General features: G+C 39.3%; 3 protein-coding genes and 1 long non-coding RNA gene across 4 annotated transcripts in view; 1 reads left to right on the top strand and 3 right to left on the bottom strand.

Annotated features, from left to right (window-relative positions):
• The first annotated feature begins 348 nt into the window (after positions 1-348).
• On the top strand, positions 349-5,716 carry LOC135937648 (uncharacterized). Its single transcript, XM_065480826.1, has 5 exons — positions 349-1,018; positions 1,457-1,974; positions 2,902-3,023; positions 4,013-4,599; positions 5,115-5,716. Exons 1-5 carry the CDS (start codon positions 810-812, stop codon positions 5,494-5,496), a joined length of 1,818 nt encoding a protein of 605 aa, XP_065336898.1. The 5' UTR covers positions 349-809; the 3' UTR covers positions 5,497-5,716.
• A 310-nt stretch (positions 5,717-6,026) lies between these two features.
• Positions 6,027-17,099, bottom strand: LOC135937647 (probable multidrug resistance-associated protein lethal(2)03659). Its single transcript, XM_065480825.1, has 18 exons — positions 16,911-17,099; positions 13,296-13,384; positions 12,994-13,104; positions 12,795-12,932; positions 12,530-12,734; positions 12,005-12,227; positions 11,798-11,954; positions 11,604-11,742; positions 11,436-11,546; positions 11,163-11,375; positions 10,636-11,106; positions 10,093-10,299; positions 9,834-10,042; positions 9,369-9,658; positions 9,236-9,315; positions 8,456-9,020; positions 7,720-8,174; positions 6,027-6,995 (listed from the first exon to the last, which is right to left on the bottom strand). Exons 2-18 carry the CDS (start codon positions 13,367-13,369, stop codon positions 6,663-6,665), a joined length of 3,981 nt encoding a protein of 1,326 aa, XP_065336897.1. The 5' UTR covers positions 13,370-13,384; positions 16,911-17,099; the 3' UTR covers positions 6,027-6,662.
• Positions 17,100-17,785: 686 nt separating this feature from the next.
• Positions 17,786-19,856, bottom strand: RpS8 (ribosomal protein S8). The gene is made up of 5 exons (XM_065479470.1): positions 19,801-19,856; positions 19,155-19,361; positions 18,731-18,906; positions 18,187-18,316; positions 17,786-17,968 (listed from the first exon to the last, which is right to left on the bottom strand). The coding sequence occupies exons 1-5, from the start codon at positions 19,802-19,804 to the stop codon at positions 17,859-17,861; spliced, it is 627 nt and encodes a 208-aa protein (XP_065335542.1). The 5' UTR covers positions 19,805-19,856; the 3' UTR covers positions 17,786-17,858.
• Positions 19,857-20,228: 372 nt separating this feature from the next.
• LOC135935808 (uncharacterized) overlaps positions 20,229-23,548 on the bottom strand; it is a 6,898-nt gene continuing 3,578 nt past the window's right edge. Inside the window, exon 4 of the long non-coding RNA XR_010574251.1 lies at positions 20,229-22,644. This is a non-coding gene — a long non-coding RNA (uncharacterized LOC135935808). The remainder of the gene's footprint in view (positions 22,645-23,548) is intronic.

Here is a 23,548-nt window from a genome sequence, read left to right as displayed (position 1 = left end):
GATTTCTTTCCGTGATAGTTTGATAAGTAGTGTGTAGAAGTAAATCAAATTTTTCTGTTATTTCTCTGGCAAAGTGATCATAGCAATTTAGAGTTGTGAGAATGCTTTTTGCAGCTGTAAAAAGTTCTCCACTAAAATTCCTCGCGTCTAATGACTGCATGCAATCCTCATTGCAATTAAATAAATTTTTAAAACTTTAATTTTTGCTTTCATAATAATCTGACTATCTTCATAATTTGCCTCTAGTAGAAATCACAAAATTATCAATTTATAACGACTTAAGGAGGAAGGAGAATCTCATTCATCATCCGAAAGACTTTCAAAATTTGTTTGATCTTTTCTGTGAATTTGCCAAAGCGTGATTTTACGCGTTCCGCTTTGTTTTTTTATTTATCTGGAGCATCCCCTCGTTGAAGCCAAGAGAAACACGTCAACAAGCTTTGCTGGATCGTGTGTGATTCGTGAACCACGCATTTGAGAGGACGTGATTTATGCGTCGCGTGTCCTAGGGATAAAGGCATTGAAGCCGCGGTGCAGAGGAAAGCTTATGACAAATGCCGGCGCCCATTAGGCCACCTGCCGCGCTCTCGTTGTGTGCTCCACGCGACAGAGTTTGGAGATCGGGAGATTATTATGAAAGCGCGCGGCTCATTCGCGACAGCGACGCGGTCCAAGTGAGACCGCCGCCGCGTCGAGCGAACGCTACCCTTGGTATCTGCTAATTATCACGTATAGTGCACAAAAGGCCGAGGGTGCTTGCTACTATTGTTAGATTAAGCTTGAAAGGGGAATCGCCACCGACCGCAGCCATGCCACCCGAGTGGGAAATAACTTTTACAACTTCTATTCTGCGTGCACAAATTAACTTGGCCGTGTTGGTCGAGTCATTCAAACTCGGCCCGAGCACCACACACTTGGGCATGAGGTCGGACCTCGACGACTTCATCAAGGCGTACACCAACGTCCGCACCTCCAAAGATGGCACCTACCAGGACTTCCTCAAGGAGGGCAACCTCAGGTAATAAAAAGTATTTTTAAATCAACATTTTTACTCGAAATTTTGTACTGTTTTTTGACGGAGGAGTTCGATATTGTGCGGGTCATGCCTGTCTAGTCGGAATAAGTGATTAAATTTTCGACGCCAATTTAACAGTCAAACCGTAATCCTACTCAGCCAATTCATGCTAATTCCGTTCGTTCAAGTGTCAAGAGAGGATTTTGGCAGAGTGACTCACGTCTTAAGTACGATGATAGCGATAAAATTGAGATCTGGGACCTCTTTGTTTTATATATTTATGAACAAGAATGCTAGCTGAGAATCTTTTTAAGGATGGATTTCATTGCGTCACAGCAGCACATTATTTGTTTAAAAAATTTGAGACAAAATTCATTGAAAATAAGATATGTGATTAGAAAGATTTCCTGGTAATTAGAGTAAATTATTTTCCCTAACCAGGTACAAACGAGGAGAGCTGTTTGAGGCAGCGGCCGCGTACACGAGATGCGTGTGTCTGAGCGCGGTCGGCGACGTGGAGCGGGCCAAAGCGCTGGCGAGCCGCGGCGCCGTGCTGATGAGCTTGGGCCGTTTCGAGGAAAGTGTCATCGACTCAGAGAGGGCCCTGCAACACGCCTACCCTGAGAAGCTGCGCTTCAGGCTGCACCTGCGCAAGGCCCAGTGCTACAAAGAACTGGGACAGTTGCTCGACGCCGAGAACGAGATGCGCAGAACGCGCGAGCTGATCGCGGCCAGCCAGGTCTCCGACGAGCAGAAGAAAGAAATTGCAGACATCGCCGAAAAAACCTTTGCTGGCAGGTGCGAGGTTAAGACCACCAGGGTCAGGGTGGAGTACACGCGCCCACCGGAGCTCAGCTTCGGCACTGACGAACTCAGGCCGTGCCTGTCGACGGCAGTGGAGATTGCCACATCTGAAAAGTACGGAAGGCACTTTGTTGCGACCAGGGATTTGCAAACAGGTGAGGATTTTTAGTGTTAATAAAAAACCTGGTAGATAGGGAAATACAAATATTTTTAGCTGGTTTTTTAACCTGTGCCATTGTAATGCAAACCATAAAACATACGAAATGATTTTTGTATTTCAATATTGCACAAACTAAGCTTAATTATTCTACTAAAACTACTACTTTGTTGCCTTTGATTTTTTTAATCAATTTCGAAGCATATAAATAGAGAAAGACGTCGTGAAACTTTAATGTCACTATTTAATGTATTTAAGCAAATTTTTACATTATTGTTAAAAATCTACCTCTCGATGCAAAATTAAAAAAAGACAAAACCTCGACTAAAGCCTATACATTTTAACCACCGTAGATTTTCTGACAGCAAGCAAGCATGAAATCTTAACACGCTCTATTATCACGCGCTATTTCAATTTTTTGCCTGCTAAACTTTAAGCTCGATCGTTAATTCGAATAATGTTTGGTCTAGATTAAATTCATGAAGAATCTATTGCGTCAAAATTCACTTTCACTTTTTCGGGAAAACATTTTTTTTAAGTCGCGGCGGAATTCCATCCAGGCAACAAATGAACCCTTTGATTTCGGGTGACGCTCAAGTGAGCCGCGTTAGCATCTTGCTCTATTTTTCAGACCAATTACTCATTTCCCCCAGCCATAAATCAAAACACGGATTTTCTTTGAAAGATGTGGTTCGTTTTCGCGCCTGGCAATCGCCCAGTTTGCACAATCTGCTAGAAAAAAGCTTTGCTGGAACGCTGCGGTCACGATTCTCCAAGCACTCGCTGGCGCTAATGATCGAAATAGTCGATTCGCTCAGCTACAGCGAGCCGAACGCTATTTTCGGCCGCACAGAACACTTGGCACTTTATTATTTCTCGGTAGACACAGTGCAATTAAGGATAATATTATGGCACGTGGCTCTAGGTGACGTGATGTTAAAAGAGGAGCCAGCTGTCTGCGGATTGAAGAGCGAAGCCAAGTGGACACACTGCGCACACTGCTTCCGACCCAGCTATACACTGTACCCGTGCAACACGTGTAACAAGGTACATCGAAATTTTATTTAGAACAAGCTAAACAATTTGAGTTTAGAAGCTCTCGCAATTTAGGATTACTTTAATGGCCGGAGTCTTTTTAACAGTTCTGATATATGGTTAATTACTGCACACCACAATAAGGAAGAGACTAAAAATATTTTCCTTTTTTAGTGTCGACTCCAAAGGCTATTAATTTTCAAAAGGAACCAGTAAACCGTTTTTTATATTTAAACGGTTTTATTTAAAATCCGATAAAATGATAACTTTTTGTTAGTTTTTAATCGCCACAATGCTTTAAAATTAAAGTATATTTCAAAATTAAAAAGAAACAACTATTTTGTTCAAGATTTAACACCATCTCAAATGCATAGTAATTTCAAATATTCATCAAACTAAAAACCCCACGGGTGAAAAGTCATTTTAAAAAGAGTTAGTATTTTTTGCTTTATCTAATACAAGATGAACAATTAAATTAATGCTTATTCCACTAATATTTTTCAGCTGTTTAGGTTATAGTGGTAATCACAGTGATCATTATTTTCTTTAAACCGATTATTGGCTAAAATTCTGACAGTTATAAAAAAATAAAGGAATACACAATTGCAGGTACCATAAATTATGGATATTATTATAGCTAATCCATGTTACGGCCAAAACCCACATTTTTACACATTAATATTAGGGGATGAAAAATTGCCTGCACTCCCACGACTGGAAGCAAACTGGATGAGTCTGAAATTTACTCTCGCGACTGGAGTAGGTTTTTAGCGCAGAGAGTAATGGAACATTTCAGAGCTAATTGATGGGAAACGCCACCGAAGCTTTTCAACGCGCCTTTGGCTATTAATTGTCTCTGACAGGCTTCAGTTTAGAAAGCAAATTGTGACATTATTTTTACTTCGATCACGTTTTTACTCGATTTATATGTGTTAATTAAAATAGTCTAATGACTATAATATACAACTTTTAAGTAATAAGATCAATCTCGTATTTCGTAGGTGCTGTACTGCTGCGATGAATGCGAAAAAGCCGCCTCTCCATATCATGAGGTCATTTGCATCCCGAGGAAAAAGTACGAGGATGAATTTAAAGCCGAGTATGACCTATCGGAGAACATCTTCTCCAGCTTCGCACGCATCTTCGACTTCCTCGCCTTCTTGGGCGTGGAGAATTGCGCAAACTACGACAACCCGTCGCACCCGCGATCGGAGCGGTTCCGTTTGCTGACCGAGTTCCTCACGCTGATCCACCACCCGCTACCTTACGAGGAGCAGATCAAGTCGCTCTGCTCCGACATCATCAAGCACTGCTTCCAGATCAGCGACAACGCCAAGGTGGCCAAGCTGGCCGAGTTCTGCAACCTCGCCTTGCTCAAGCACAACGCCAACAGCTTCAGCATCGAGGAGTGCTTCATCTACGACCAGTCGGACGAGATCGACCTAAAGCATGTGGCCTACGGCTCGTACCACGTCGCGTCGCTCTGCAATCACTCTTGCGACCCAAACGTCGTGTGCACTTACTACGGGAAAACCATGGTTGGCAGAGCAGCCAGGCCGATCAAAAAAGGGGACCAACTTTTTATCAGGTATAGAATAATGGCATGCACTGATTGTGAGTTAATATTTTCATGTTTATTTCTTTTTTATATCAATTTATTAATTATCTGATTTCATTGTCTTTATTTCAAAGTTCCATTATTTTAATTTTCAAAATTAACAGTTATTCAATTTTTGTTTTTACTAAGCAGTAAATTGCATTTTGTATATAATGCGATAGACAATAACGGTGTAGTAAAAAAACAGCTTAGATGAGGATTGGTTTTTTGGGTTTTTTTGACAAATATTATTAGGAAACGAAAGATACTTCGAAAATCCCAAATCTGATCAGGAATTAGCTACAATTTCATACATAACCTTTTGAAGTAACAAATATATTTTAATTTTTTAAGAAACAATGTAATATTTTCAATCAAGATGTAGATTTAGACTAATTGTCATCACGCGCGTTGCTCAGGTTGCATAATTTCAACCAAAGAGATCATCTAGCCTATTACTGTTTTGTCTTAATAAGGTAATCGCTTGCAATTTGTAACGGTTTCAGATATTGCAATCTGTTCTACAACTTGCCGAAGGAAACGCGGCGCGAAAGACTGAGTCAGTACAACTTTGAGTGCGACTGCGATGCCTGCAGATTTGACTGGCCGGTGGCGAAGTTGATGGCGGAGGACCCATCCTTCTTCCTCGGCACCGACGCGCCCAACCTCAAGAACCTAGTGAGGAAAGAGAGCCACACCTCCGGCCTGGCCATGAAATACGCGGACATCGCGGCCGTAGAAACGTTTGAACTGGCAAGGATGCTGCAACGAGCGTATTTCGAGCCTGCGGCCTCTCGGCTTGACCAAATGTACAAACTGATCCAAATGGTCATTTTTTACCACTGGGCGGTCAACACGCGCACTTTTAAATGTGATCCCTGTGTCTAATTGATCTGTAATAATGCGCTTCAAAGACGTCACTTAAATTTATTATTTTGTATCTGAATATCCTCTTTAAAAGACATTTTCGTTCGCATATTATATATGTTCATGTTTTAGATTATTTTGTTGATTACAATGTTTACGATTTCCCATTTTAGTGAAATTTTTAAGATGCATAATTGAATATTTCATGGACAAATATTCAAATAAATTTACAACAGTTAAATCCAAAGTGTCATAATTTCTACAGAGAATAAACATACCCGAAAAATCCATTTTAAAAAAACTTCCTCCATTATTTGGTGTACGAATAGTAGCTCAGAGAACATTAAACGTTGAAAAACTAATATATATAGAAGTTTGATTTTTTGTACGCGGTCGTTACTTTTTCGCGGCTCTTGCAACAGACAAGGACATTCTTACACAGAGAATAAACAACTAATAACTCAAAGACTTAACTGCTCCCGATTCACAAAAAAATTATTACCAAATTTTGGAAATTAAATTAGTGAGTCGCTTCAAGGAAAATAAATAACTATTATTGTATGGATTCCAAAAATTTATTTATCACCACAAATGAGATTTTACAAGGACGTATCGTATAGTAAAATGATCTTCCTGTGAATTATGCAATAGAATCTCACTAGCAATAGAAACTACATTTCCGCTTGGACGGTTGTCTTTAATTAAACAATTTGAGAACTATAAGAAAATTTGCTATGCATTTTTACACTTATTTTGAAGCGAGATTTCTAACCTAAATATATCGCTATCATTCATCATCGTTTATAAATAAAACAGGAAACAGAAGTTCAAGCAATTTCATCTCTGCAAAGAACTTAAATTTTAAATGCATACTTCATCGCGAGGACCAACCAGAGAACGGAATTAACATACTGTAGTGTACCTGCCACTGAAAAAAAAAATGTCTGTCAACTCTAATATGAGAAAATACGGAGGAGAAAATTCCTTATAAACATTGAGAGAGTTTAATCTTGTGTGATAAAGTATGCATTGTGAAAATAATCAATCAAATCATTAAGTAATTTAGCGTGTGCTGGAAGATAAATGAAAAGCCTGCTCAAAAAACAAGCTAGTCATTTTACCCTGATGCAGAGGGATCACAAGAATAACTTAAGAAGTGATAAACAGGCAGCTCAATGAACGCAGCGTTATCTCTCGATCAGCAGGCCGGCCTTTAGCTTGAGGCTGGCGACGTTGCCAGCGCTGGTCTGGTGCGCCAACTTAGCCAGCAAGGACTTCGGGTTGTTCAGCAGGTCTGCTGGCCGTGCAAACTCGGCCACCTTTCCAGAGTCCATCACCAACACTCGGTCAGAGTCCATGATGGTGTGCAGGCGGTGCGCGATCGTCAGTACCGTGCATTTTGCAAACTTGCGTCTGATTGTGCTCTGGATCAGCGTGTCCGTTTTAGGGTCCACGTTGGCAGTCGCCTCATCCATCACTAGAATGCGATTGTTGCGCACAATCGCTCTCGCCAGACAAACCTGAAACGTCCAATATTGCCAGTTTAAATATTGAAGAAAGAGAGATTCTAGGTTAGAGAACAGAAATTTAAATTTATTGATTTAATTTAATCATGACTCTATATATCTATATATGTTGCCTTATACATATATAAACAAACATACTGTCTCCAAAAGTGATAGGTGTTGCAAAACGTTGAAAAAATCAAGTGAATTCTTTAACTTACTTTTGATACTAAATTTTTTTTTTTTTTGCTTTTTTTATCCCTGTCCGAGGACCGGAGGACCGGGAAGGGCGCGCACTGCACTAGCACGAATGCTGAAACCCGGGTCCCAATAACACCGCGAACGGATAACATGGGCGCACCAGGCCGCACAGGGACCCAGCCCACTCAAGGGCCTCTTGCCTCCGCACCGAGGACTGCATTGAAACGCTAGACATTTGTCCCGTGAAGCCAAATCACGCATGCTGGAAAGGTGCAAACCAGCAAGTAGCGAGTCGGCGCCGGTGCGCCTCCCAGCCCGTTGAGCAATTTGAGCAATTCGAGTCACTAAACTAACCACTTTTTGCCATTTCTGACATTGGGTAGCCAGTATTAGATCTCCGAACTGCTCAAATTCCTCTCATTGCTTTGACACTCCTGAGAGTGCCTTAACAATGCGAGCCAACAGGCTGGTTTTACTGTATTTTAATTTTTTGCAAGATTTGAACTCTTAATTGGCTATTTGAATTATTGTTTCTTACCAATTGTCTCTGGCCAACGCTGAAGTTGCTGCCTCCTTCAGACATCTTGGCGCTGAGACCTCCAGGCAGCTCAGCTACCGCCTCCTTCATCTCGACCTCTTCCAGCGCGGTCCACAGCACGTCGTCAGAGAACTCGTCAAATGGATCAAGATTCTTCCTCATGTTTCCTGAGAAAAGCACCGGCTCTTGCGGAATGATGGAGATGTTAGCTCTCAGCTGGTGCAGGCCCAGCGTGACAGTATCGATGCCGTCGATCAAGATACGACCTCCACTACACTTGGCAAGCCGGAAGAGGGCAGAAATCAAAGACGACTTTCCAGCTCCAGTTCGGCCGACAATGCCGACTTTCTCCTCGGGATTGATTTTGAAACTGATTTCCTTCAATACTGGTGGATCGTCGTCCTTGTACTGCAGACTGAACTTGTCAAACACAAGCTCTCCCTTCTTTGGCCAACCTTGTGGATGAAAAGTTGTTATGTATAAATTTATTGATTGAAAACAATTTGAAGATTGGAATATTCATAAGAATTTTAGGATGATAAAGATATTAAAGCTTCAGAGCCACGTTTGCAATTATTCAGGTATAATTTTTCTTATAGTTTAAATGATTCACATTTTTTTCCACATTAATCTCTCAAATAAAAATAAGAGAAAATCATGTTTGGGAAAGAGGAATTTGAGTAATTTTCACTTGGTTAAAATTGAGGTAAAAATTGAAGCTGGACAAGTCACTCACCTTTTTCTGGTTTTTCCTCACTCTCAAGTGGAGGCTCAGACTCAAGGTTAGAAAACTCAAGAACCCTCTCAACTGAGGTCATCTGGTTCTCCATCTCTGCAGACTGTCTCATGCCCCACTGGAACATGCCAGTGAGTCCGAGCGCCTGGGTGATGGCAAGACCAACATTGCCACCGTAGCTCTCTTCTCCCATGACGAGGAAGCTGAGAGTCACGATGGCGATGTAGATGAAGCAGACGACGTCCAGCCAGTAACCAAAGGCGCGGCTGACGGAAATGAACAGGTACCAGGCCGACGAATGGAGGTCCTGATGCGAGTCGAACTGCGACTCAAGAATTTGCTGCGCACCAAACGCACGAATTGTGGTTAGACCTTGCACCGAGGCGTTCAGGTGGGAGAACACAGGGCTCCGCGTCACTCCCTCAAGGCGCTTCACGCTCCGCGACGTGGACAGGTAGATAATCCGCAGGAAGTAGAAAATGATGCCGATCACAAATGTTGGCAGCAGCAGCCACACGTTCACAATGGCAACCACCACGATGATACCCAACAGGGACATTCCAATCTATAACGAATTATTTAAATTTATTTGAGTGGAATGAAAAAAAAACAAATAATAGTGACTGAGCTTGCACAAGCGCAACAAAAGGGAAATTAGCTCTAAATATTAATACAATTACAGTAAATTTTAACAAATGCCGATTTTCTTGCTTTCAAATAAATATACCACACACACACAAATATTTTTTTTATAAATAAAGCGAGAATAGCAATTTTTACCTGCAGTGCGTCTATCATTGCAGCAGGAAGAAGTTCGTCAATGGAGCCCATGTCCTTGGAGAAGCGGTTCAAAATCCTGCCTAAAATGATCAAATTTTTGGACTAATGCTTTAAGCCTCTCATTTTTACACACCTGATTGGTTGGTATTGAAGAAGTACATGGTCGCTCTAGTGATAGATGAGAACATTCTGTCATGCAGATTTACTGATGCGTTCATGCAGACATTGAAGAAGAGGTAGGAGCGGAACAAAGCCAGGCCAAGAGTGGCGAAAATGACACCGCTGTAAATGTAAACGCCCAAGTCTTTGCTCATCCAATCCAAGGAAGCATAGTCAATTTCATAAAACGGAGTGTTGGAGCCGCTAGAGTTGGTGATATTCTGCTCCATTGGTTGTTCAACCTGAGCCTCTTCCCAGTTGGTCCTGTCATATAATCCAATTAGGGTCCCATGTAATATTTTAATAATAAACTAAGTGTTAATTTAAAAACCAAATAGAAATTTGCTAGCATTAATTAGTTCGAAGCATTTTGTCTCAACTTAATCGTATTTCTATTCTGATGGGCATTAAGTGGCACGGAATAAGAAGATAAAATTACCAAAACGTAAGCCAGTAGTCGGCTCCGCTGGCAGCGATTTGCGCAAGGGCAAACATGAGGAACATGATGAAAATGACGCAGGCGTTGCCTCCAGAACGGAAGTATTCGCCATACACGTCCCCTGAGACGGAACCTTTGGACCTCATTTCCGCCACCTCTTTGGGCTTCTCTTGCTCCTTCTCGTGCAGTTCTTGAGATGCTTTCGCAGACTAAGTAGAAAGGTGTCTAAGAAACGAATTTTTTTGGTTGTGCGACATACCTTTATCTGTCTGACTACTCCTTCCAGCACAGATTTGGCACTGCTCTCACTGCTGCCTCGCCTTCGTTTTCTCAGCACTGAGACAGGGTCATCCTCTTCACTCAGAATCTCGTCTTCCAGCTCATCTTCCGCTTCAGCCAGCAGCTGGGCGAAGTCCAATCCGCACTCCTGAAGCTGTTGGTATGAGCCTTGTCCTTCAATAGAACCCTGTTTAAAAACCCATTTATTTTATATTTTATGACTATATGCGTTTTTTGCAATCAATACATATTTTATTAGTATTATTTTTACAACATTTTATCCATTTGTTTTTGTAATGAGACACCAGAAAATATCTCTTTCATTTTTAAAACCACGTTAAATTCAACATAATGAAATTTCTAGATATTTTCAGCTGGTAAAACCTGCTTGGGAACCTATTGGACCTGGCATCCATCATGATTTTAAACGCAAGTCCTTTAACTCACACAATTTTAGCGATAATCCAAGATTTTTCACCTTTAAATGAGAATGAGAAAAATAAAATTGATTAGTTTAACATACATTATTCAGAATGAGAATCTGGCTGGCTTGGGTGAGGAACTGCAGCTGGTGCGTGACCAGGAGAACAGCTTTATCCTTGAGGAAGCCAGTGATGCAGTCGTCAAAAAGGTGTCGACCAACATGCGCGTCTACTGCCGACAAAGGGTCGTCAAGCAAGTAAATGTCCGCCTCTTTGTACACAGCCCTGGCCAGGCTCACCCTGGCCCTTTGGCCACCGCTTAGGGATATTCCACGCTCGCCAACAATCGTCTCGTCTCCGTAAGGCAACTGCGTGAAGTCTTTCTCCAAGGCACAAACTCTGATCACATTTCTGTATCGCTTCAAGTCCCACGGCTGTCCAAAAATGATGTTCTGCCTGACTGAGCCAGCAAACAACCATGGCTCTTGACCCGCGAAAGAAATGCTGCCACTCACTCTCAGAGAGCCTGACGTCAGAGGCAATTCTTCCAGAATGGCGTGGATCAGAGAGGTCTGTTTGTTGAAGAGAAAGATAATTAAAAATCATGTGACTGTACTCCATTTCCTACCTTTCCAGAGCCAACAGGACCGATCACAGCTGTCAATTGACCAGATTTAAGGGTGGTGGTGATGTTGTTCAGGGTAGGATCAGAAATTTCACTATTCCATTTGGCAGTGGCGTTTTGCAAAGTGACACACACTTCTTTCTTTTTGGTGGCTGAATTGGAGGCACTTTGGCGGCATTGAGCGTCCCTGGAGACTTCGCCCAATAGCAGGAAGTTCTGAACCACATGATTGTTAGTAACAAGACAGGGCGCGTGCTTAATTTACTTAATGCGTACCTGTATACGTTTGAGCGACACAGACCCTTCTGCCATTTGAGCGATACTTTGTGGGAAAAATATAGTCATTGTCTGGCGAATAATATTGTAGTAAGAGGAAATGACAAAAACCTGCAACAGATTAAAATGTCATAATTTTATACATGTGGTTAATTTCACCGGTCTTACTTTTTCTGCAGTGATTGTTTCACCAAATAGCACGTAAGCCACAATCGTAACATAGACTGTGACTCTCGTGGTGAACATGATGAAAGACAAATAAACTCCTTTGATATATGAGGCGATTCGGATTTGTTTGATTTCCGCCCTGTAATAAACGCTGGGATGAGCACTAAATATAACGTTGTATATTTTAAGTCAACCTCCTAGCAAGATCTACTAATTTGGCAAACGGCTTCTCCCAAGTGTACATCTTAATGACTTGGATTCCAGAAATAATCTCATTCATTAACCTCACTCGTTCGTCTGTTTTCACAGCTGTGCGCAGTCTCAACGTCGAAGTTTTCTTGCCCAGCCAACCTTTGGACATGCAATTAGAACCCAATATAACCAGTTCTTTTAATAATTACCCTGTAATGGGATTGTGAGTAGTAGGGTGGAGACTCCCATGAGGGCTGACCAGCCCATCTCGCTCCACATCAGGTATGAACACACAGCGGTCTCCAAGGGTCCGATCCACAGGTAGTGAGCGAAAATTGGCATCAAATCAAACCGGTTGACATCATTTGAAAGAAGATTCACCACCTGGCCAGCAGTGGTCTGCCCCATAGCTTGGTGACTCAGTCGCAAACACTGGAAATTAAAATTAGTGAATTTGTTTTATTGACCAATCCTAAATTGCTGGATATTTGATATTGAGGACTCATCTAAAGAGAACAAATTTTTAACAAATTCCCTTACAGAGGGATGACGTTGCAAATTTTTAACATATTGATTTTAATAGCATGCAAACTTTCATATCTAATCACTAATAATTATCCCAATTGACTTATTTACAATTTTTTTTTTACTAAAATGAGTTGGCTAATATGAGCGTTGTTGACAATTTTTTTTAAAAATTGACCCTTTTGAGAAGAAAATTAAATTTTTATTACCTTTCTGTACATGAGAGAACAGGCAGCCACTCTCATTTTCATGCCGATGTGCATAATGCCAAGCATGTAGGGATGGAGGAAAACAATGGACAAGCCTGAACACAAAATCACCATGCCAGCATTGAAGTAAGCTTCTTCTTTGGTGACAGTTGAGTTGCTGGAGAAATATCTGATAAGTCGCCCAAGGAAAAGTGGCTGGGCAACTCTGTTTGTGCAGCAAATGCTTCATTTAGATGTGTGCATAAGAAAATTACAAGCAACTTACTTGACAACAATTTCGATGACTAACAACACCAGACCGTACAGCATGAATCTTGGGCCAAATGTGACAGCCATTGCCTTGAAAAAACTTGGAGTCCCTGTTTTTCTGGCATTGCATTTTTCAATTTCTTTTTTCCAATTTCTGTAATTTCAGTGAAGGGTTAAATGAGAACGAAATTATAAAAATAAGTTAGCTGCCATACGTTTCTAATCTATCGCCTAATCTGTCTGAACGATGCTCATTCAGAGGTTCAAACAAATCTCTATCCTCTAAATCCTTTTTGTAGCCCTTGACAAACGTTGGGATTGTCCAGCTAAAACATTAATGATAAGTCAAGTTAAAATTCACTACTTAAATTTTACTGCAACAGAGAGATTCATAATGAAATTTGTTGCATTCTATGTTACGGATATATAAAAGAAAAAAATAAATAAAAGGTTTTTAATTTCTAGCTTCAAATAAATTTTGTTTACACATAAATTATTAAAACGAAGCAAAACTAACCTGAACGACACGGCCGACAAAAAATTAGCTGTCGCCCTGGGATGAGGGTTGTCGCTCTTCTTCCCCGCTTCCATATTTATTCAGTTTACCTGCAACAAAAACAGCGCACCTTTTAGCTCAACTAGCAGACTATGAAATTGTCCGGATGTCAGGGATATATTTAAGCCACAAAAGGACGGAAGTGTCTGAGTTCCTCTTCAAAAACTCTGAGGTCGTGAATTATTAAAACAACACCAACAACAGCAAGTTCAAAGAGGGTTAATCAGTGGGTTCTTATGGAAAACAAATTAATTAATGCCTCTGCCAAGAATTTAGTAGGCAATTGCGTCAATGACCTAGAAAAGAGGTTGAACCAATTCAGAAACGCGTTCGAAAGGTCGACAAAATTTTCCCTTGCTAAATTGAATGAGTTATGGTTTCACAAGCAAATATGAATTATTAAATTTTTGATGTAGTATGTATCTCAACTTACGTAAATTACGAGGAAAAATACTGAATAATAACGTGGATTTGCGTGGTTTATGGATTTCTGAAAACGCTATTGTTATTCGAGGAACTGAACAATGTGTGGTTTGAAAAGCCAAACTTGACGCTCGCACGCCACAAGGGAAATACCATTGACATTGAATGGACTGGCACTATCTGATAGCACAGTTTACATTATAGAGGCGCGTTGAAACGAAAACATTTGTACGCTCCAACGTTTGCACTTACAATTATTAAAATAGCATTTAAACAGACCTTGAAGTGGATGCGGTTCAAGTGAACAAAGCCTGCACCGTTAATAGGACAAAATTTCACCTCAAATCAATTAAAGTAAGCAGTTTTTAAATGAAGCAACAGCTGTAGAGTTGTTTGCGTTTTCGACTACAACTGCAGAACATGACGCTACTGAATGTGGTCAGAGGAAAACGCTGGGAGTTCAACAAGAATAGAAAATTTATCCTGTAAACATCAGTTCCACTTTCTGCAACAACAAGAAATCAAATTGCGTTTTCCCTACCACGAGAATCATTTAAATTTATGCATAGCATTTCTCATAGCTAGGCTTCATTCTGACGCGTCCTATCAGTGTTGCAGCAATCGAGAATCTGCCAGGTACGTACGCTACAATAAGAAACACGCGCAACAAATATTTAATTAGCAACGTGACATCGTGATATTGCGTGCTGCGATAGCAAGAATGGCTGTACCATTTTCGACAGACTAATATGACATAATTAGAGCAATATAAGAACTCTATATTCATCCATATTTGATCCATTAGCAAAAATAATTTTGCTTTCTAAAACAAACGCCTAGAAAAAATTGCAGAAATCATACTTGGTTGTCTCACAGAAAACCATCAGCCACAATCAGCATAAATTTGATTTCAAAAGCAACAAAAATGAAAAGGAAAAGGAGTTCAAAGCATGATTGTGCAGATACTTAAGAGTCGTGTGTGAGAATATATTAAATCAAGATGAGGTTCAGCAGCTCTATTGGTAAGAAAACGCTCCAATGGTGCTTTCAAAAGACAAAGCGTAAATATAGCGGCGGCGCGTCGTGCAATCGGCCTAATTAGTTCGTCAGAGAAACAACAAATTTAAACAACCTTACGACGTAAAGGTAATATGATATGTGTTATGTCTCAGATAATTAATTAAACTACCGAAAATTCGAGTTGTATTCTCTCCTTCAGAGGTAAATTAAAATGTAATTATCGGGCTGTTGGGAAAACACTAGCACGAGCGCGTTGAGCGGCCAAGGTCACAAGTCACAAAACAAACGCTTCATTAAGGAAACCCCTTCTAATACGGAATAGGACACAAATAATAGAGCAACTTGAGCAATTTATGGACGGAGTTGCATAATAATTGCCATTTTCCAGATCTCTTTTTTCAGCGTCTTTGTGGTTAGAGGTAACGTCAAGTAAGTTGCTATGGAAATGAAATCTTTGTTATTGCACGTGATATTGAATTAAAGTGGATTGATAGAGGCCAAAAATTGAAATTAATTTGAATTGGTGACAACCGTGACTACAATTATAGCAGTAGTTGATCAAACTTTAAGTTTGCATTACTATCGCAAAAATGTGCAAAAATCAAATTAGGACTGAGTATAATACTTCAATTTCAGATTTTGCCAAATTTATCGAATTTGACAGTGATTTTATCGCTTGATTTCGATTCCTCTTGTCAGTGAGCGAATTGTGGGGTTAATTTACCTTCAGGAGAAATACATCATGATTTCCAATAATAAGACAGAAAGATAAACATGCAAACTTTGGAGCCAAAATTTTTTCATAAATTTAAACGGCGCAACCTGGGAAATTTGTAAGCTCTTCCCAATTTCCAGAGCATATATTTAAGGTAAATGTATAGAAATTATTTTTTAAAAAGCTTTAGTACTGATCCACTGCGAGTAATTTATAAATAAAAAATTTGCAGCGAGTGAAGCTTTGCGTAGGTGTAATTTTGGAAGTATATCGCATTTAAATGCAAATTTTTTCATTGCCAATAGGGCAAAAACAGCGTCCAAAGGAATATCCCTAGATATGCTGATGATTGTCAGTAAGGCGTATACCCCTGATAAAGTTTCACTTAGAAAGCCCCGCTGTTACAGCCTGCAAGAGAGCCGAGTTGAAAATTTATTTTCTGCAAAAAGCATCTACTGCGTGCACAATAAAATATACGAAGTATACATTGTCATCTACTCTTTCTGTCTTTGCGGCCTTGCCTAAATATTTAAACGAAGAATGTAATATGCGTATGAAATTATACGGAGTAAAAATGTTTGAAAGTTATGCTGCCTCAATCTAAAAATTTTGAACTGCCTACAGAGACCACCACTGATCTTTTATAGAGGTGAACTAAATTATTAACATTAGACTGTGCGAAGAGAAAACGTTTAAAAAGAAACAATAAAAAAATATTTGAAATTCACATAAAAGTTCAACCGATTTTGCTAATACATTTTATATTAAATACACATAAATTATTTCAGTAACTATCTAATTAAAGCTTTAATAAAAAATAAATAAATAACGAACTGAATGTTTTCTTAAACGTTGTCGAAAATCCAATCGAGTAGAAATATAACTCTATGAAAATTTGGAAAAGGAAAGATAAAATAAAAAATACGAAAAATACGCTCGGAACCCTCGGAACAAACTGTTAAAGTATGAAGGCGATAATGTTTTTCTTAAATTTTCATCCAAAAATGATTACATAACGATTCTCTCGATTTAGGCTTATAGCTTCTGCAATACATCTAATAACTATTAACAATTCATTCTCGTTTACGCACAACCAATAAAAATATGTAGTAAAAGTAACAAAGAGCACGCAAATAATAGTAGCATCAAAAAATTCGACTCCGGTGAAATCAATGGGATTATTTGTAGCCGTTATGACCGTTTGTTTATTTGTTATTTATTTGGCGTATATGTATTCACTTCCTATGAATGTGGGTCACACGCATACAATCCGTCAATTTGATTCTCCGCCCCTTTTTTCGCAGAATTGCAGCAACTATGATAATTGTAAGGAAACAAGGAAAAGAAAAAGGTTATTTCAACTCCGGTCCCATGACCTGCGCAAAAGAGCAAACATGAACCATCAGGCGCGCACGTACCTCACGAGGACTTCTTGGTCTGCAATACAGACAAGCCGAATGGACATTCCAACAAAAATCGCAGATGGCCTTCCGCGGCACGAATCGAAACAGACACTTCTAGCATTCGCCGACCCAAGCCAGTTGACACGCGAAAGTAGTTGTTACGAATTTAGCAGGCAAGCGTGCACTTATCTCGCGTCTTCACAGCGGGTCTTTCACTTGATGCCTGCGCTGACTGCTGAGCAATCTAGCCGGCAACCTGCTCGACACCTTTTGCAATCATGTGTTATGGTTTACTAGTTCACTTTGAGGCCGATAGAGGGGAGCCTAGCGTAGTGACAGTGAGGCGAAAGCTTTTGCAGCACTGTTGTGTGGTATAAGATTCTACTTCAATTTATTCTCAACAAAGCAAAATTCTATCTAGCCCAAAATATTAATATAAAATTCAAAATTTGCTTGCTGAATGAGTCACTAAAAATTAATTTAAGTTTCTTTCGGGTAGGAATATACGAGTGAATTTGATAATAATTAATGTGTTGCCACCTGTCACGCGATCACTAATTCAAAAATCTCTTGCTTTAAGTGTGATGAAATTTATTGCTTGACTGTATGAGTACCACTGTTCAACTGCCTCCATGGTACAGCACAATTTTAGTTCGCAAAGTGCATTTCAAAAGTGTGCTAGTTGCAGATCATGTTTAAGAAGCTGTCTCAACTCTTAGCATATTATTGACGATTAGAATTTGTATTACCAGAATAAGTTTGATTTTATCATACACAATTGATTGTGCAAGGTTCGAATAATTCCTTCACTTTCAGGCAATTACTTAAATGTTTAAGAAAAATTCAAATGAAGTAGCCATGTGATTGAGAAGTAACAAAGAATTATAAGGTTATTATGAAAACTTCATTTAATTTTTTGCCCTCTTGTATATTCAAACACAGCGAGGAAATACATTACAAGGCTTATTTGCCCTTCTTTGCCTTGATCTTGCGCATGTAGAATTCCAATTCCTTTCCTTCCAGAATGTAGCCGTCCGCTCTGCCAACCTGTCCTGGCCTAGAGGCGACGCATACTGAAATTTAAAATACTCAAATTAGTATCTCAAACTAACTCATACTCCTTGAGGTTTTAATAAAAATTTAGTGGGCACGCTCAGAGTAACTATGACAGGTATCAAATCTCCATTGACTGCAACCAGTTCTAAAACAGCCCTGGTATAGCGCAATCTCGTGATAATTTTGACATCATAGGGTGCAAGGATTTCTGATACGAATATTGAAAAATACTGACCCAAGAGGCGACCAGTCTGGAACTGTTCTTCCAAGGCAGTCTCGACCTTGGCCAATCTTTGCCTAGTCTTGTACTTCCTGTCGGCCTTTTTGGACCTCTTCTTATTTAACACCTTCTCCTCCTCCTCAGACTGGAACACGAAAAAAGCAAGATCAGAAGATGCCATTCAATTAGTTGTGATGTAAGATTAAAATTAGTCAGTTGCCTGCAATCTTCATGCAAGATTCGACAAACAGAGGGAAATCAGAAATTAATCTGCTCTCCAAACCGATTGCCAAGCTCATCTGCTGACACGCAAAGATTCATCATGAGAAATAAGAGCTTCCAGGATTGCCAAAACTAGTTATCCTTTTAAATACGATTGATTAATATAAAACTGGTTTAAAGTTATTCTGCAAGGAGTGCAACTTAATTAACCACACTAACACTAGTGTCAAAATTATGAGCACAGAAGCAAGATTTCAACCGGTTGTGGCTTCACATTTGCAAAAATATTTTCTTGTTAAGCAACCCTGTTAGCACAAACCATTAAAGACAAACTCACCAGCTTGGCACCCTTCTTGCGTCCCAAGGGAAGCACGTAGTGGGACTCATACCACTGTCTGAATGGGGTGGCGTCCACGACGAGAATTGCGTTCTTGACCAAGGTCTTGGTCCTCACCAACTCGTTGTTGGATGCATTATAAACGACATCGATGATGCGGGTCTTACGGGTGCATCCTGAAAAATTCATTTTCTTTTATGAACTACGTAAATTAATTAATCACATAGTAAAATACGATGGCTATCATCAGATTGGTTCAAATCCTCATTGTTAAATTCAGATTAGGTAAGGGAATGAACATAAAAACATCATGGAAATATTTCCCAAACATTCCTTTTGACGGTGACAATCGGCTATCATTTTTAAATTTAAGTTTTGGGAAAATTAGTTTAATTAGCATAGTAAATTTAAGTAAATAACCAACCTTCAGACGCCCATGAGAAGTTTCCAGTGTCGAGTCGGAGGGCACGGAATTTTGAGTTTCCACCACGAGTTCTGACCGTGTGCACACGGTGAGGGCCAAGTTTTGTGTTGGCAGCCGGGCGGCCCAACTCAAACTTCCTCTTCTTCCTGAGGGGCTTCCTCTTTCCTCCTGTCGCTCTCCTTTTATGCCAGTGATCACGGGAGATACCTGAAATCAACCGCAAAGGTCAGCGTCTTTGTTTATCACGGGCTCATGGCGTTTGCATTGTTAGCAGCCTCTTTGGCGTGACTTTGTTTTGGGGCAGAACTTAACAACCCGTGAGCGAATTTTGAGGTAGGAACCTTGATTTGGAGTTGAACGAAGTTATGCAGAACGGAAAAGTTGATTTTAATAGATTTTGCACTGTGCTTCTAGTAAAAAAGAAAGCATAACACACGTGGCCGACGTCGGCTTCATGGCGGATTGTTCTTACGAGCGGCAAGCAGACTTGCGGTACGTAAGTTTTCAAGAAAATTGACCATAATCCGCCAAACGCCCAATGTTAATCATCGCAGAAACTATCCAAGGATAGCTTTGCATAATTATAACGCTAAATTTAAGCACGATGACGTTGGATTTTTAAGGAATAAAATCAGTTTCGACTTACCCATGATTGAGCTGCAAGGATCGTCAGATTCGAAAGACAAGTAAGTTCACAACAGCTAAGGAGGGTATAAGCAGGAGTGTCTGAGGACGACATGTTGGATTGTAGGCAGCGCGCGAACTCGCCCGATTGTTTGAATATGGTTGTGTTTACAGAATGCAACATTCAAACAATCGGGCGAGTTCGCGCGCTGCCTACAATCCAACATGTCGTCCTCAGACACTCCTGCTTATACCCTCCTTAACAACAGCAACAGCGCCACCAAATCCTATCAGACACAAACACCACTCTAACTGGTGGGGGATGGCGCGCAAAATTCAAAAACTCTGTTACGCAGGTTGCATACTTCGTGCATTGTGCTCACTTGTGCTGTTCCAATGACGCACTTCAAGAAATATTGTAGAATAAATATTTTTTATTATAAAACTACATACTTGTCTGAAAACAAAATCTCCAAAAATTAAACAATTCTTAATATAACCATTACTGCTTGAAATCGTTGGTTTTACTGTTGATTTGAATAATTTAACTGCCATTTTATCCCACTGGCGTAAAATCGGTTAACTAAATCGGAATTATATTACAAACCAAAATTGCGAAGTTTGTAAAAATTTCCCATTTACAGCATTTTGATTCTCTTTAATACTCTCTCTAATTTTAAATAGGAATATGAGTTATTAAAAGGCTATTTTTAAGTCTAGTTTAGAATCTGAAGCTAAGATATATTTACTCTGCAGAAACAAAATGATTTCCGAGGAAATTATGGCAAATCAATCAGAAACAATAATTGTTTATTTTAGACATAATAAAAGAAATAAAAGCTACAAAAGGAGTATTAAAGCATAATACAAAAACATATTAAATAGGATAATAAAAATTCTTATTGTGTGTGGTGTGCTATATATATTATTATCCAAATCAAAGTTTTGGTGTTATATAATTCAACTAATTTAAATCCTCTCTCATTAAAAATCAAGGCTGTGAATATTAGCCGAGAATTTCTCCCAAACTTTATAAGCCCAGCACGCACACAATGAACAAAGGGCAAACCACTCCGAATTTCATTAATTCGTTCGGCAGCATTGTGTACAAAAATTACAATAATTATCATTAAGGGCTTAGAGAAACTTTACCACAATGCCCACAATTCTTCTTCGGACGAGGAGTAATTACTGTTTGAATTTCAGCTCCGCGCGTAAAGCACATACTGCGCACTTTTTTATCCCGGCCTCTCAAGTAATATATATCTCGCTGATTATTTTTACAAGGCCCCTCTAAAAAGAAAACAAGGGCGCATTATTCGTATGCGAGTTGGTGGGAACGTTCTCATCTGCTCCATTTAAATGAGGGCTTCTTGATTCTGCTCTCCGCATACGCACGATAGAAAAAGACACGGCGAGAGAGCTGCACCCACACACCCATAACGCATACAAATCTTCAATCCACTTCCATGACATTTAAGAGATGCACTTGAGCAGTTCGGGTCACTTCACTTGATGCGCTTTTTGTTAAGCACTTGACTTCGTTAGAGGTCATTGAAACAGATGACGAGAATGGTTTACTTTTTACTAACATTAAATGTCTCCAAACCAGTTTAAAATGAATGCGATAAAACAGATCTAGATCACCTAATTCACCATGCGCAATTGAACACTAATTTAGGGATTTTTCCACATTTTCTCGAGGTTTCCGAAAACTGATAGATCATCTTTAACACCAAACAACACAGAGAATTAACAGTTAAATTAAAATTATAAAAAAATCATATTCTTCTGAAATCAGTAGCACACTAGAATTTATTTTTTAGAATTTATATTTTGGCCATCCGACCATTTATGATATTTTCTGACGACACAATTGCTTGTTTCGGAAAATGTACAAGGTTGTGAAAGTATCGTAAAAACATTTTATTGCGATCCAGTAGGTTTCTTTCCGGAAAATGCGGGGTTTTGCGAACCTTGAATAAAAAGGCATGAACATGAAAATAAGAAGGAAGTTACCTTTTGTAATCACGTAGTTTCCCTGAACATAAAACTGCATGTCAGGTTGAAAAAAGCACGGTGAAGAAAGTAATTGATTTTAAAAATATTTGAAAAATTTTCTCTTTATTACAACATTGAAAATTTTTGGAAATAGAAACCTTTATCCGCTATCATTATAATGAGTATTTATTATAACACACAAGGATAGTTCATTGATCGTTTGTAATTACAGCTCAGATTACCATGTGATTCATAGTTTTTTCTTTAGCATGACCATCCATTCTTGCTTGTAATTTATGTATTTCTTTAATTGCACTGCATAATAGCAATAGTAAATGAAATTTTTATTATAATTCTATAAGCAAATTTAATTTCCTTTTTTATTAGTAATTAAAGCTCATATTATTGAAGATAAGTGACCAGTAGTTAAAATAAGCACTTTGATCGCGATGTTTGGGATTGTATTGATGAACGGTTATTACCAAATGATTCCCATAAAAGTGTCTATTTAAAATTTAAATCTCCAAGCGCACGATCTCGACCGTTGGAGTGGAAATACGCGTTGCGCCAGCGAGCATGAGGCGAAGAAGAAAGAGAGGAGCCCGCGAGGTGGAGGCCCCATCATCGGCACGGCCCGAGAGTCGTGAGTTCAACATAACAATAGGTGCTCAGCAATGAAGCATAGAAGAAAAAAATTAATGATCGCTCCAGCGGCAGCGGCGGCAGAACCACAACATCCAGAGTACGCTCGCTGGCTCCGCTGCTTTTTTCTCTCTCTCTCTCTCTCTTCCATGGGCGGCAAACGCGAGTACACAAAGGAGGAGGGGCCCTGGCCAACAGGGTCTCAACTCAACGCAGCACACATCTGCGGAACAGAAATTTGGTTTTTAATTTCTGGAAGTGCAGAAGTTATGAAACTATGTTGAATTCTGCGCAAATTAGCCTGTTATAGGAATATGTCGAATATAACAAATTAAATGGAACTAAACTACTATATTTCACGATCTGAAAATTTCCAATGCCTGTAAATAATTTAGAGTAAGCACTTTTAATAATTAATAGAATGGTAAATAACTTGATCACCAATACTCTCATTGAGATAAGGCGGTGACTTAGAATCAAGTTTATTGCGAAATAGAGAGCTTGAAGCTCGAGGCAAAAATCTGAGATCACTGCTTGGATAATTTAGCGGTGTGCGAATCAGAAAAAAATAATTTATTACCTGTCAATATTTGTGTTAGAAAACAATGATCTTCCTTGTTTGGCAGGGATTTATTTTTTTAATTATATACTCATAACGTTTGTTCACGAGAACTGTGACACCACTGTCATGCCGATAAAAAATTTAATTTTGTAAAAATCGTAGCATAAAAAGGTCCATCAAAACAAGTCCTGATGTAGTAATATTCTAAAAAATCTCCTTATATTATATTATGCCATGTTAAGCTCTAGCCGAATTGAATTAAAGTGTTTTAATTTCATTATTCTTATAACCAAGGAAAAATATCGCCAACTTTAATCAAGACTCAAAATTCTATTTATTTCAAACATTCAATGCTTGGTGACTTGAGTGAGCGGTGCAGCATTTAAATAGCAAGGATATTAATGTGAAATAAAAATCCTTCAAAAAGAGATCGATTTTAACAAAAATTGTTGATAAACTGAAAAAAAAAATCAGGGTAGATTTCCTGTAAAAGTGGAACAAATGATGAATAAAAAGGGAATGCTCGGAATCTCAATTCAAACTAAACACGTAATCTGTGCAGGCT

The sequence above is a fragment of the Cloeon dipterum genome, chromosome 2, assembly GCF_949628265.1.
Source record: "Cloeon dipterum chromosome 2, ieCloDipt1.1, whole genome shotgun sequence".
Taxonomy (NCBI): domain Eukaryota; kingdom Metazoa; phylum Arthropoda; class Insecta; order Ephemeroptera; family Baetidae; genus Cloeon; species Cloeon dipterum.
This window is presented reverse-complemented; position numbering and strand designations above follow the sequence as displayed.

What these genes read in the sequence shown, in the direction of transcription:
- RpS8 (XM_065479470.1), bottom strand. An exon ending in GCAAGAAGGGTGCCAAGCTG is followed by an intron (nt 18,317 to 18,730) that starts GTGAGTTTGTCT and finishes TTCGTGTTCCAG; the next exon opens with TCTGAGGAGGAGGAGAAGGT. An exon ending in CCAGACTGGTCGCCTCTTGG is followed by an intron (nt 17,969 to 18,186) that starts GTCAGTATTTTT and finishes TTTAAATTTCAG; the next exon opens with TATGCGTCGCCTCTAGGCCA.
- LOC135937648 (XM_065480826.1), top strand. Translation starts at nt 810, where the DNA reads ATGCCACCCGAGTGGGAAATAACTTTTACAACTTCTATTCTGCGTGCA. An exon ending in GACCAGGGATTTGCAAACAG is followed by an intron (nt 1,975 to 2,901) that starts GTGAGGATTTTT and finishes ACGTGGCTCTAG; the next exon opens with GTGACGTGATGTTAAAAGAG. An exon ending in GGGGACCAACTTTTTATCAG is followed by an intron (nt 4,600 to 5,114) that starts GTATAGAATAAT and finishes TAACGGTTTCAG; the next exon opens with ATATTGCAATCTGTTCTACA.
- LOC135937647 (XM_065480825.1), bottom strand. Translation starts at nt 13,369, where the DNA reads ATGGAAGCGGGGAAGAAGAGCGACAACCCTCATCCCAGGGCGACAGCT. An exon ending in AAACAATCACTGCAGAAAAA is followed by an intron (nt 11,547 to 11,603) that starts GTAAGACCGGTG and finishes AATCTGTTGCAG; the next exon opens with GTTTTTGTCATTTCCTCTTA. An exon ending in GACTACTGGCTTACGTTTTG is followed by an intron (nt 9,659 to 9,833) that starts GTAATTTTATCT and finishes ATTATATGACAG; the next exon opens with GACCAACTGGGAAGAGGCTC.